Consider the following 13941-nt stretch of genomic DNA (forward strand, 5'->3'; position numbering starts at 1 on the left):
TGCCAAATAAGGTACAGAAAGTGTTATAGATGGATGGAAATATTGGTTTAAAAGAGAGAGAAAAAATAGACAAAGGAAATGTTTTTTTTTAATTACATTTGTAAAATCTCTGGCAACAATTAAAACCTGAAGAAATGAGAATCCACACTTATAGTAGTTAACTTTCAGCACCGGAGAGGTTGTTTTGCAGTAATTAAGACATTCATGTCATTGAAAGGGTATTTAGAATGAAATGGGCAAGTCTGATTTTCTTGTAACAAGCTTAGTTCATCTCCAATATATAGGTATAGGAACTTCACACCATTCAGTGTATTTCAAACAGCAAGATGCCGTTTTCACAAAGCTACCTGCGGAACAGTACATTTCCGACAAACTTTTGGGATTCCGTGTTTAGCATCACATCTGCCTTCATCTGAAGTTTCTTGTATCGTTTAAAAACGGTGAGCACCAGTAGCCTCACCATAATTTTGACAGCAAATTATGGCCTAATGTTTTTTTCTTTGCATCAGACATCAACACTTCTAGGCCAAATAGGAACCCAAGGCTCCTGTAGTTTTGCATTGATACAACTTGATTATCAATCCCAAAGAAACCCTTCTCTTGCACAGTAAGACTTAATTGTTGTTTGTAATTAGCAATAAGTTCGTTGAACTACTAACTTGTTTATTCTGAATTTTAGAACAATTGAGATTTACCTACAGATTTTTGTTTCTGCTTAAGGCATCTTACAGAACTATCTTGTACCTTTTTATATAGCACAATTTAAAATGTTTGGACATCACTTGGCAAATTGTATTCCTTTGCTCAAAGGGGTTTCATTTTAATAATGGAGACATGAAACGGTATAATACGTGCTTGATTAATAATGAGCAGTTGTAGTGTAAATGGGGCCCTGTAGGTTTTCTGTTGTCTAGAAACAAGTTGTTCATTGCAGTTAAATTATATCCAGATGTAAGTTTCCAGAAGTTTAGCAGTTTGCCTTTTTTGTGCTAAGGTGCCATTTGTATATTTAAGGTAATTGTAACACATTCAAACAGCTGAGCATGTGATTCATGGAAAGTATTAGAGTGACCCTTTCACATAATGGATGTAATTTCCCTACCAACGGATAAATAGATGGTTGAAACTTTGCACTCCCGACAAAAGCTCTGAAGTCAATTAGTTTAATTTAAATCTGTTTTCTGTTTCACTGGTTTCAGCTTTCAAAATGTATAATAAAAAGCCCTAAACTCAGGGCTACGTTTAGGGTAATATTTCAAAGAATAAAAAAACATTGAATTTTATTTTTTTGCAACAACATTTAACATTTACATTGGCATTTCATTAATAATAATTGAGATAATGATTTTAATGCACATTGATTAGTTAGAAATTCATTTTATAGAAATCCTGAATTGCAGACATTTGTTATCTTTATGCTGTTTAGTTGGTAACCTATTCAAACGTTTTTGTAAAATGTTGTCATGGTGGAAGTTGTGCATCGTTAGGTTGAATATTCCAGAACGGTTCCATAGTGACATCTTGGTTGCTATGACAACATTTTCACTGTATTAAGATTTCTATTATGACTGAGCCAAAGTTTTGTTTTCTAACTGAAAAAAGCCTTGTTCAACCAGAATTAATTAAAATCTGAATAGTCTTTTAAGTACAGTAAAAAAAAAAACAGTTTCCAATTTTACCAGAGAATTTACATGCAAAATTATGTTAGAGATTTTCATTTGGCTGGTTACATTGTTCAAATTTACAGACTTTCTCTGTTACACTTGAATTCAGATATATAATTGCTGATCCCCCAGAGTACAACCATTGTTTTTTCATCGCCTAAGCTTGGTAAAATAATTACTCCATGAGTTGGTTTGATTAAAAGATTGTACTGTTTTGGTATTCAAATTTCCACATGTGACATGAAAGTAACTGTTTACTTCACAAAAGAAGTGAAGGTTTGATGCTTTCCTGCAGCTCTAAGTTGGTTGATGTGCAGACTATATAAATCCTATTGATCTGAGCTGCATTCCATTTCCCCTTATGGTTTGAGAAACAGGTCGGGAGAGTAGTCATTCTGAAAATTTAATCATTTTTACTTTTCAGTAACTCATCAAGGTGGCTTTTCATCATAACTGTGAGTAGATATTAAATGTTAGTCGATCATTCAACCACTCACATCTGAACCTGATCTTGTTTTCAACTCAAATTCACATTCTGCTAAAGCAGAGGTCACTGGATAGCAACGAGGAGTGCATTTTCCTGTCATTCTAGCTGAAGGCAATTGTAGTGTCTCTTTTATGGCCTGTGATCAGCTTTCTTGTTGTGGACAAGCAATTTTACCAACACAATTTCTATTGTGACACATTTTATGAGAGCAGTTTAATATTCTCTTCCAAGCCTGGTTATTTAAAATATTTTACAATAGTGCACTTGAAATTCTCTGTTATGACCTTAGAATACACAACATGTCATTGGCCTTGCTTTCTTCCTGATGTTATCCCGTTCTGTGAACCCAGTCAACATAAAGCTTATTGAGCCTTGAGGTTTTGCTCCAATGTAATTTTCTTGTTGCAGCGATGTAAGATGAACAATACAATGAGCAAATTTGACATCAGGTCAGCTATTTACACTTAAGGTGTAAAGAGAGCTCTATGAATATAAGAATTTGTAAGGAATTGCATGCAGGAATATTTTTTAGATATAATACTTATGACAGAGTTTATTTTTACTTCTGTAGAGCCAGAATTTTCTTTTTGAATTGCACATTGTAGTGAATATTCATATATCTTTCAGTCTCACTTTTGGGGTAGTTAACACACACTGCTCTATATCTGCTTGTATGATAATATAACTTAGGATGTCACACTTGAACTGGATAGTTGTGCCTTTGCACTGGTGGATCAAACAAACATTTGGTAAGACAAAGCCAGATATAATTCATTTAGCTTCAGTAAGTTGAGCATACAGAACAATCTATAATCAAACATACTTAAATCAATTGTGCAACTAATCTTCAAATAATAATATAAATTAAAAACGGTCCATAGGTCAAACATTTGCAAGGAAATTTCTTGCTAATTACCACCTAATGACCTTCCTCAACTGATTAGTTAGTACTCCTCCATGTTGAACACCACTTGGAAGAAGGACTGAGGGGAACAAATGCACAGAATAAGCTCTGGGTGAGGGACTTCAATACAAAAACAGAATTACCTGGAAAAACTCAGCAAGTCTGGCAGCATCGGCGGAGAAGAAAAGAGTTGACGTTTCGAGTCCTCATGACCCTTCGACAGAACTTGAGTTCGAGTCCAAGAAAGAGTTGAAATATAAGCTGGTTTAAGGTGTGTGTGTGGGGGGTGGAGAGAGAGAGAGAGAGGTGGAGTGGGGGTGTGGTTGTAGGGACAAACAAGCAGTGATAGAAGCAGATCATCAAAAGATGTCAACAACAATAGTATAAAAGAACACATAGGTGTTAAAGTTAAAGTTGGTGATATTATCTAAACGAATGTGCTAATTAAGAATGGATGGTAGGGCACTCAAGGTATAGCTCTAGTGGGGGTGGGGAGAGCATAAAAGATGTAAAAAAAAAAAAATAATAATTTTTTTTTATAATGGAAATAGGTGGGAAAAGGAAAATCTATATAATTTATTGGAAAAAAAAAAGAAAAGGAAGGGGGAAACAGAAAGGGGGTGGGGATGGCGGAGGGAGCTCACGACCTAAAGTTGTTGAATTCAATATTCAGTCCGGATGGCTGTAAAGTGCCTAGTCGGAAGATGAGGTGTTGTTCCTCCAGTTTGCGTTGGGCTTCACTGGAACAATGCAGCAAGCCAAGGACAGACATGTGGGCAAGAGAGCAGGGTGGAGTGTTAAAATGGCAAGCGACAGGGAGGTTTGGGTCATTCTTGCGGACAGACCGCAGGTGTTCTGCAAAGCGGTCACCCAGTTTACGTTTGGTCTCTCCAATGTAGAGGAGACCACATTGGGAGCAACGAATGCAGTAGGCTAAGTTGGGGGAAATGCAAGTGAAATGCTGCTTCACTTGAAAGGAGTGTTTGGGTCCTTGGATGGTGAGGAGAGAGGAAGTGAAGGGGCAGGTGTTGCATCTTTTGCGTGGGCATGGGGTGGTGCCGTAGGAGGGGGTTGAGGAGTAGGGGGTGATGGAGGAGTGGACCAGGGTGTCCCAGAGGGAGCGATCCCTACGGAATGCCGATAAGGGGGGGTGAAGGGAAGATGTGTTTGGTAGTGGCATCGTGCTGGAGTTGGCGGAAATGGCGGAGGATGATCCTTTGAATGCGGAGGCTGGTGGGGTGATAAGTGAGGACAAGGGGGACCCTATCATGTTTCTGGGAGGGAGGAGAAGGCGTGAGGGCGGATGCGTGGGAGATGGGCCGGACACGGTTGAGGGCCCTGTCAACGACTGTGGGTGGAAAACCTCGGTTAAGGAAGAAGGAGGACATGTCAGAGGAACTGTTTTTGAAGGTAGCATCATCGGAACAGATGCGACGGAGGCGAAGGAACTGAGGGAATAGGGACATCAATGTTCATCACCAAGAATGACTCAGTAGCACCACTACAGACCAAGCTGGCTGCATCCTGAAGGATTCTATTGCAAACCATCACCTAAACTTCCCTCCCCTGTCCCCTCCATCCTTGCCTCCAACAATAAGTGTGAGGAGCCCATTGACTTCTTTGTCACTAAGATTGAGACCATCCAATCAGCTGCTCTGCCGCATTCCTCCCTTCCAGTGGTCACTGGGCTTAGCTTCCTCTAAATCACCCTCCTGCCTTAGCCATGAACAAGCATCTTTCTCTAATTTCTCTCCTACCTCAACTCATACCCTCTCCAAGCTCATCTTGTCCACAAGACTCACCTGCTCCCTCGACCCTATTCCCATTAAACTGCTAACCACCCAACTTGCCTCCAGATCCCAATGTTAGCCAATATTGTAGTTGGTTCTCTCTCTTCAGGTGTTGTCCCTCTCTCCTTGTAAATCTGCTATCATCACCTCTCTCCTCAGAAAACCAACCCTTGATCCCATCGTCCTTCCAAACTAGCACCCCACCCCCCTTTCTGCTCCAAGTCTTTTAATGTGTTGTCTCCCAAATCCTTTCTGGGAACTACATGTTTGAATCTCTCCAATTAGGCTTCTGCTCCTGCCACAGTACTGAAACACCATCCTATGTAGCTATGACAAAGGTATCCGTCCTCATCCTTCTTGGACTGTCTGCAGCTTTTGACATAATTGACCACATCACCCTGCTCCAATGCCTTGCCGCTTTCATCCAGCTGGGTTAGGTCTCCTCTCACCTTGTTCCATTCTTAACTACCAATTCATAACCAGGGAATTACTTGCAAAGTTTTCTCTTTCTGCTCCCACAGTATTAATTCTGATGCCCCTAGCCCCCAATCCCCTCTTCCCCCATAAGAATCTATCCTTGGCTCCTTTCTATTTGCCAACGACGTGCTGTCCCTCGGCATGATGTTATTTTTCATGTGCATGCCCACAACACCTAGCTGTAATTCACAAACACCTCTCTCAAATCCTCCACTTGCTAAATTTTAGACTGCTTATCCATCATCCAGTACTGGATGATCAGAAATTTCCTCTAAATAAATAGCGGGAAGACTGAAGCCCTTGGTTTTTGGTACCCCTCTAAACTCCAATCCCTGGCTATCCACTCCATCCCTCTGCCTGGCAATGATCTGAGACTAAATCAACCTGTTTGCATACCTGGTGTCATATCTGACCCTAAGTTGAGCTCCTAACTACATATTTGTGCCATCACTAAGACCATCTATAAGACTGCCTCCATAACATCATCCAGTTTCACCCCTGTCTCAGCTCATCTACTACTGCAACCCTTATTCATGCCTTCATTACTTCTAGTCTTGACTATTGTACTTTAGTTCACTAGTGTACTTTGAGTTGGCCTCCCACATTCTACTCTCTCTGTAAGCTTAAGGTCATCCAAAGCTCTGCTGCCTATGCCTTAACTCACACCAAATCCCATTCCGCTATCACCCCTGTGCTCACTAACCCACATAGGCTCCTGGTCAAGCAGCATCTTGACTTTAAAATTTTCACCCTTGTTTCCAAATTCCTCTGTAACCTCACTCTCCCCTTTCTCTGTAATCTCCTCCAGCCCCACAACCCTCCAAGATTTCTACACTCATCTTATTTTGATCTCTTAAGTATCTTTGATTTTATTCGCTTTGTTATTGGTGGCTGTACCTTCAATTGCCTAAGCCCTAAGCTTTGGAATTCCCTCCATTCATCTCTCTGCTCTACCCAGCTTTCCTCCTTTAAGACACACCTTTAAAAGCTTATCTCTTTGACCAAACTACCTCTTTGACTGGCAAGCTTCCCTCCAAATCACATAGCATCTTGACTGTTCCTTCATTGCTGGGCCAAAATCCTGGAACTCTGTCCCTAATAGCACTGTGGATATACCTACAGCACATGTACTGGAATAGTTCAACATGATGACTCACCTCCACCTTCTCAAGGGCAGTTAGGGATGGGCATAAAGGGATGGCTTTTGACACCCACATCACATGAATGAGTAAAAGAAACACTTCCCCATGATTGGGGTGTTTTAGTTTAATTGAATAAAATGACTGCTAACAGACATTCAGGATTTCTAACAATTTGGGCTCTGTGCAAGCCCTTGTAGCTTCATCTTTACCAAATTTCCTTTGCAGCTTTCCTGTTTCAAAAATCTCACTGCCTGTATTGTATCATTTGCTAAACACGCCCAAAAAATGAATGTGTACCACAGCTCCTGGACACCTAGGAGTGTGTGGCTCACCAGCATTATGGGTGTGAAGAGTTGATCGATGACCAAGACTAAATAACAAACTGTTTATTATTTATGATGAAGTATTTATGATTACGATGAAGTAACATCAAAGTTAGCTCATTAGCATCTTGAGTGTTTATTATCTCTGACCCCTTTTCTGTTCATTTGCACCAATACAGAACATTTAAAGCAACTCTTGCTCCAATCTTTTCTGTTACGAAATGGTCAAAATATCTTGGGACATGATAGTTGTAATCCATATTCTGTTTAGAAAATGATCTAATGTAATCAGTTAAAGTATTTTCCTTTCGTAGTTCAATTATGTTGTCAACACAAATGTGATCCTGGTTCTTAGTTTGGACATGTGTGCTTTATGTTATAATACAGTGCAATGACTTCATTTCTTAGAATAGCACTGAATTGGTGATGCTTGTGTCTATCAGGTCATCTATTAATACAACCTTTAAGGGGGGTATTCCGGGTAACATTTGCTTGATGGTTATAAATGTCTGCTAAGTATAGGTGTCATCCTGTGGATTAAATTTGTGTACACAATATAAATAGTTAGGGTCTAGTGATAGACCAGTAAACTTTAGTTGTGTTGTGTATAAACTTAATTTACCATTACTGTAATATCTGGTTAATTATAATTCAGTTCAGGAATACAATTACTTTGTGCTTTCGCATCTAGCAGCTGGACAGAGAGACTACCACGGTCATTTAAAATTAGAAAGGAAATGCTTTGTAATCACCGTGTCTGGTGGCTGGGCTATGGTAGTAGGGTACTCTCACATTTCTCTCTAATATAGCATACTGAATAATGCATTAGGTATGTACACTATGAGCCTCTCATTCCTCCATGCATACACTGTTACAGCAGGCAGGCAGTGCTGGCTTTGCTGACCTCATCATTGCTGCAGACTTTTGAACTGTGAGGCGATTCATTCATGAATTAATGAAATATTTGTGCTGGCATTCCACAGTTTTCAACTTCACACCATGCTTTTCTGGTACAAATCAGTCAGAGACTTAGGTGCATAAAATCATTTTTTTTTAATTACAAGATACTGCATGGGCACTTGTCAGGTTAGATGATTCTGTAATGAGGAGGTATCAAGTTGCAGAGCAAAACAAGGTATAGCACAAAGACTGCAGGGGACAGGTGTGAGTTATTGGGTAACCCAAAACTGTGTCGTTTGCATTTTAATTTGAAATGGCATTGAGCTTGTATCTTGAACTATGAGTATTAACATTGTTGATGGGCAGCATTTGAAAAGTATTCATGTTTGTTGCTACAGGAATGCTAAAGGACCTAAAATGAATTAATTGATATTTTGCTGTGAACATCATTTGTGCCTCTTTTACCATTGTAAGAAAGTATTAGAATGTTCTGATTAATAACAATTTGAATTCAGTTCTTTTAATTACTGAGAGATACCATGTACTTTAGGGCATGAACCAGGAGCAGGATGGCTGTTGGAATGCAGGGGGCTGAAGGTTAGGTGCAAAATGGGTCCAAGGAATGGAACAATTTGATTGTGTGTCTAAAAGGTGCATCTTGAAGTCAGGATGCAGCTGAGGAAATTCCTCTTGTCAAGTAACTGGAAGCAGCAAAGCAGATGTTCTCAGGAATGAGGATAGTGAAAGCAGCAGATCCTGTCTCATATACTATGTTAATTGTATTATGTGTACAGGAAATATAAAAGGGACAAAAAAAGCTGAAAGTACATATTAGACATATTGTTATTGATAAATACGATATGCCAATGTTGGCTTCTCATCAGAATCATCCTTTCTGTTTATATATGTGTGAGTCTTGAAAGAGAGTAATGACATTCAATTTGAATATGGGAGACATTATAGCTCTATTCAACTTCCTTGCCCAATTTATGTTAGCAGTGAATTTCCAGCAGATGGTTGCTGATTTTTCTCCTCTCTGATCAGGGTGTGTAGGCCAATTCTTGTGTTCCTGTGCACAAAACTATCATCCTGGCTTTATTCAAAATAGACCAAGGGTATAACCTGGGGCCTTCGTGGTGTGTGTCGCTCAGCAACTGACTGGGTTAATTTGGTGGGTCATTAGGAGAGTGCTCTCTCACTCTGACTATACATCCTTCATTTTACTTTTTGTATTTCAGTGGTCTCCTCTTTCCCAATTTCTCCACCATGGGATAAAATTTCTCCCAAGCCTCTATGAATGACTAGAGAAAATTCATCAGGAAATGCACATAAGTAGCCAAAAATGACCACTTCCATCCAAGGGAGGTACTTGGCCTCTTCCTCAGTGGCCTGACTAAAAGGAACTTCAGTCAAGACCTCATATTCTGCCAGTTTATGTCACATTAAACATATCATGTACGGTATACTAATTGGCAGAAAGCATGCCAATTAGTGGGTAAAAGTGTTACTCTAATTAGCAGAACAGTAAATTAATAGTAAGCACAGAGAACAGTGTTAGTATTTTTAATCTAACTACTTTGGTACTACAAGTATATATAAGATTCTTGCACAACTGTAGATTCATTAAAAAAATCACCAAATTTTGTTTCTTCATTATAATTATGATTTAATGCTTGCACATTGCAATCTAAACTGTATTTTTTAAAAAAAGAGGTCTACATTTTATATTTTCTTTGAAAATAGCTTAAATGCAGCACTATAAATGAATATGAAGTAAATTATAGCTTTATAAAGTCAACCAAATGTAAATGTGTTTACAAGCCTATTATATGAGTCTTATTGATGTCTGGAGTTCTACTGGGCAGTCCAATTTTTTTTAAAAGAAGTCTAGACTTGTTTTCCCTGCCTCTGAATTTCATGTTTTGACCCCTAGAGCTAATAATCAGAAGCACTTCTAATTTCATTGACTTCTAAACTTGAGAGGTAATTTTAGATGCGGGACATAGTAATAAAAGATTAAAGCATTTGGCCACCTATGAACGTAATGATGGCCAAAGGGAGCCGGCCCTATTGCTGTCCAAATATTAAAAACCACCATGTCCAGAAACTGCATCTGTATCGCTCGCAGCTGCTGCCTTCACATAGTAATTTAACAGATGGTGTTGCTGAACGTTTGCTACAGGAGTTCCATTTGCTGCTTTATTTTAGCCACAGAGTCTCTGGGAATTTCTGTGTTAGCCATTCTGACCCAGTTTGTGATTAGGGGGAGTTCATTGTTTAAAGTATAGCGAACAAGTAGTCAGCTGCTGCAAAACCCACGCACGTAACCTCACGGTTTTGTAATGTTAAAGGGGCATTGTCAAATTAACAAAGAATTTTCGAAGGGAGTATGCCTTGGCCTATGGAGAAGTACAGGCGAGCATAGTAAATGATGCAGAGATTTTGTGCTGAGCATTTGCTGTTACACATTACTGACCACAGTAAAAACAAACATTCAAATGTGAAAGTTCATTGAATACATTTGTATTGCGACACCTGCATTGTTTGTTGCATCACAAATTTTTCCTGTTGCCTAATATGATTGCATTTGAACTGAGCTTTCAGAAGTTATTCGAAGAACTACTTCTGTCATGAGCTCTTCTCTCAAATTAGTTTCAAAGCAAAAATCCGCATTCAACTAGACTAGCTCAACAATCATCAATGCGGCACTGAACAAAAAAATTTTGATCGTTAGAAACTGTACCGGATTTATCCATGAATTTTCCTTTGCTATACGGGTGTATGCGTGTGTATATGTGTGTTTTTTTAATTATTCATTTACGGGATGTGGGCATCGCTGGCTGGGCCAACATTTATTGCCCATCGCTAATTGCCCTTGAGAAGGTGGTGGTGAGCTGCGTTCTTGAACCGCTGGAGACCCTGTGGTGTAGGTACACCCACAGTGCTGTTACAGAGGGAGTTCCAGGATCTTGACCAAGCAACAGTGAAGGAATCGCGATATATTTCCAAGTCAGGGCGGTGAGTGGATGGGAGGGGAACCTGTTCCCATGTGTCTGCTGCCCTTGTCCCTCTAGATGGTAGTAGTCATGGATGTGGAAGGTAAAAACAAAAAATAAAAACAAAAAAATAAAAACAAATATTTCACCCCTTTCTTGGACTCACTCAAGTTCTGTCAAAGGGTCATGAGGACTCGAAACGTCAACTCTTTTCTTCTCCGCCGATGCTGCCAGACTTGCTGAGTTTTTCCAGGTAATTCTGTTTTTGTTTTGGATTTCCAGCATCCGCAGTTTTTTTGTTTTTATCTCTGTGTTTAATTGACTGCCACTGCTCTTCAAGAAATGCCTACCTCCTTGAAGACGTTCTGTTCGTCTCTGCGACAAGATTTCCATATCTCTCTTTTGCCTTGCTCACCTTCATTGCTTTCCATTTCTCTCCTGGTGTTTGACAAGGTGTTTACTAAAACCCGCTTTCATAGCCATATCTCCTCAGTGACTGTCTCCATCTCTGACTTACCTCACGTGGATTTCAACTGAAATTCCACCCCTCATGTTTCGAACCCACCCAGGATTACAGGTATCTCCGGGACATAAAACGTTTCTCGGACCGCTGTTCCCGTCACATTCTGAAATCCACACTCAGTGCCATGCGCCGCCATATGAACACACTCGACCTCTCCCTCCAGCAGCACCGCCGTACCCTTTTTCAAAGCTGTGCGTGCCCCCAGTTTCATTTTATTCTTCGGCTCATCCGACGCCTCAACAAGAAACTTTTTCTCTTTCTCTCGTGCTAAGGAACGCAAGCTCCAACAACTCATCGACACCAACACCCATCTAGTACCCTCTATCCCTGCCTGTCCCTCCGTCCCCACCCCATCTTCCAATCCCAGCCCCAGCCATGTATTCACTATACCCCCTGACCTTCCCCTCTCCGATGCTGAACGTTCAGTGCTCAGCAAAGGACTTAGTTTCATACCCTTACACCCTCACCTCAATGAATTTTGGGCTCGGCATGATGCTGAACTCTTCTTCCGCCGTCTTCGTCTCTGGGCTCACTTCTTTGGGCAGGAGTCCTCTCCCCGTTCAACGGATCCTTTCACCCACCTCCAATATTCTCCCTCCAGCTGGACCCCTCCCTCTGGATTCTTACCTTCTCTTGATCTTTTCATTGAGAACTGTCGGCGCGACATTAGTCATCTCAATTTCTCTGCTCCTCTCACCCATTCTAATCTCTCTCTCTCTGAACTTACTGCACTCAGCTTATATTTCACCCCTTTCTTGGACTCACTCAAGTTCTGTCGAAGGGTCATGAGGACTCGAAACGTCAACTCTTTTCTTCTCCGCCGATGCTGCCAGACCTGCTGAGTTTTTCCAGGTAATTCTGTTTTTGTTATGGATGTGGAAGGAGCTGCCAAAATAACCTTGGTAAGTTTTTGCAGTGCATCTTGTAGATGGTGTACACAGCAGCCACTGTACATCAGTGGTGGAGGGAGTGAATGTTTATGGAAGGGGTGCCAATCAAGCAGGCTGCTTTATCCTGGATGTTGTCAAGCTTCTTGATTGTTGTTGGAGCTGCACTCATCCAGGCAAGTGGGGAGTATTCCATCACACTCCAGACTTGTGCCTTGTAGATTGTGGACAGGCTTTGATAGTCAGAAGGTGAGTTACTCCCACTGGATTCCTAGCTTCTGACCTGTTGTAGCCGCAGTATTTATATGGCGAGTCCAGTTCAGTTTCTGGTCAATGGTAACCTCCAGGATGTTGATAGTGGGTGATTCAGCAATGGTAATGTCATTGAATGTCAAAGGGCGATGGTTAGATTCTCTCTTTTTGGGGATGGTCATTGTCTGGCACTTGTGATGTGAATGTATATTGCCACTTGCCAATTCAAGCCTGGATATTGTCCAGCCTAGCTGCATTTGGACATGGACTGCTTCAGCATCTGAGGAGTTGCAAATGGTGCTGAACATTGTGCAATCATCAGCGAACATCCCCACTTCTGACCTTATGGTGGAAGGAAGGTCATTGATGAAGCAGCTGAAGATGGTTGGGCCGAGGACACTACCCTGAGGAATTCCTGCAGTGACATCCTGGGACTGAGATGATTGACCTTCGACAACCACAACTATCCTCCTTTGTGCTAGGTATGACTCCAACTAGTGGAGAGTTTTCCCTCTGATTTCCATTGACTCCAGTTTTGCTAGGGCTCCTTGATACCACACTCTGTCAAATGCTGCCTTGATGTCAAGGGCAGTCACTCTCACCTCACCTCAGAAGTTCAACTCTTTTGTCCATGTTTGAACCAAGACTGTAATGAGGCCAGAAGCTTAGCTGGTAGAACCTAAACTGAGCATCAGAGCAGGTTATTGCTGAGTAAGTGCCGCCTGATAGCACTGTTGATGACCCCTTCCATCATTTTACCGATGGTCAAGAGTAGACTGAAGGGGCGGTAATTGGCCAGGTTGGATTTGTCTTCCTTTTTGCATACAGGACATACCTGGGCAATTTTCCACATTGCTTGGTAGATGCCAGTGTTGTTGCTGTTATGAAACAGCTTGGCTACAAGCATGGCAAGTTCTGGAGCACAACCTTTCAGTCCTTTTGCCAGAATATTGTCAGGGCCCATAACCTTTGCATTAGCCAGTGCCTTCAGCTGTTTCTTGTATCACGTGGAGTGAATCGAATTGGCTGAAGACTGGCATCTGTGATGCTGGGGACCCCTGGAAGAGGCCGAGATGGATAATCCACTCAGCACTTAAGGCTGACAATTGTAGTAAATGCTTCAGCCTTTTACACTGATGTGTTGGGCTCCCCCATCATTGAGGATGAGGTTATTTGTGAAGCCTCCTCCAATGAGTTCTTTAATTGTCCACCATCATTCATAACTGGATGTGACAGGACTGCAGTGCTTAGATCTGATCCATTGGTTGTGGAATTGCTTAGCTCTGTCTATCACTTGCTGCTTATACTGTTTAGTATGCAAGTAGTCCTGTGTTGCGGCTTCATGGATGCCCAGTCTTGAGTTGCTAGATCTGTTCGAAACCTAGCTTATTTAGCACGGCGGTAGTGACACACAACACGATAAAGGTTATCCTCAATGTGAAGACAGAACTTTATTTCTGTGCAGTGGTCATTTCTACCGATAATGTCATGGACAGATGCTCCTGTGGCAGGCAGGTTGGTGAGGATGGAGTCAAGTCTGTTTGTCTTTCTTGGTCCCTTCACCACCTGCCACAGACCCAGTCTAGCAGCTATGTC

The 13941-nt window shown here is 41.2% G+C and overlaps 1 protein-coding gene across 4 annotated transcripts in view; it reads left to right on the top strand.

Annotated features, from left to right (window-relative positions):
- atg7 (ATG7 autophagy related 7 homolog (S. cerevisiae)) overlaps positions 1-13941 on the top strand; it is a 136650-nt gene that overhangs the window by 69166 nt on the left and 53543 nt on the right. Inside the window, exon 18 of one of the 4 annotated variants that reach the window (XM_041191926.1) lies at positions 2089-2119. The exons of the other annotated variants lie outside the window; for them this stretch is intronic. Within the exon in view, the coding sequence (XP_041047860.1) occupies positions 2089-2091 (3 nt within the window). The 3' untranslated portion in view covers positions 2092-2119. The remainder of the gene's footprint in view (positions 1-2088; positions 2120-13941) is intronic. 4 annotated transcript variants of the gene reach the window in all.

The sequence above is a fragment of the Carcharodon carcharias genome, chromosome 7 (assembly GCF_017639515.1).
Source record: "Carcharodon carcharias isolate sCarCar2 chromosome 7, sCarCar2.pri, whole genome shotgun sequence".
Lineage (NCBI taxonomy): Eukaryota > Metazoa > Chordata > Chondrichthyes > Lamniformes > Lamnidae > Carcharodon > Carcharodon carcharias.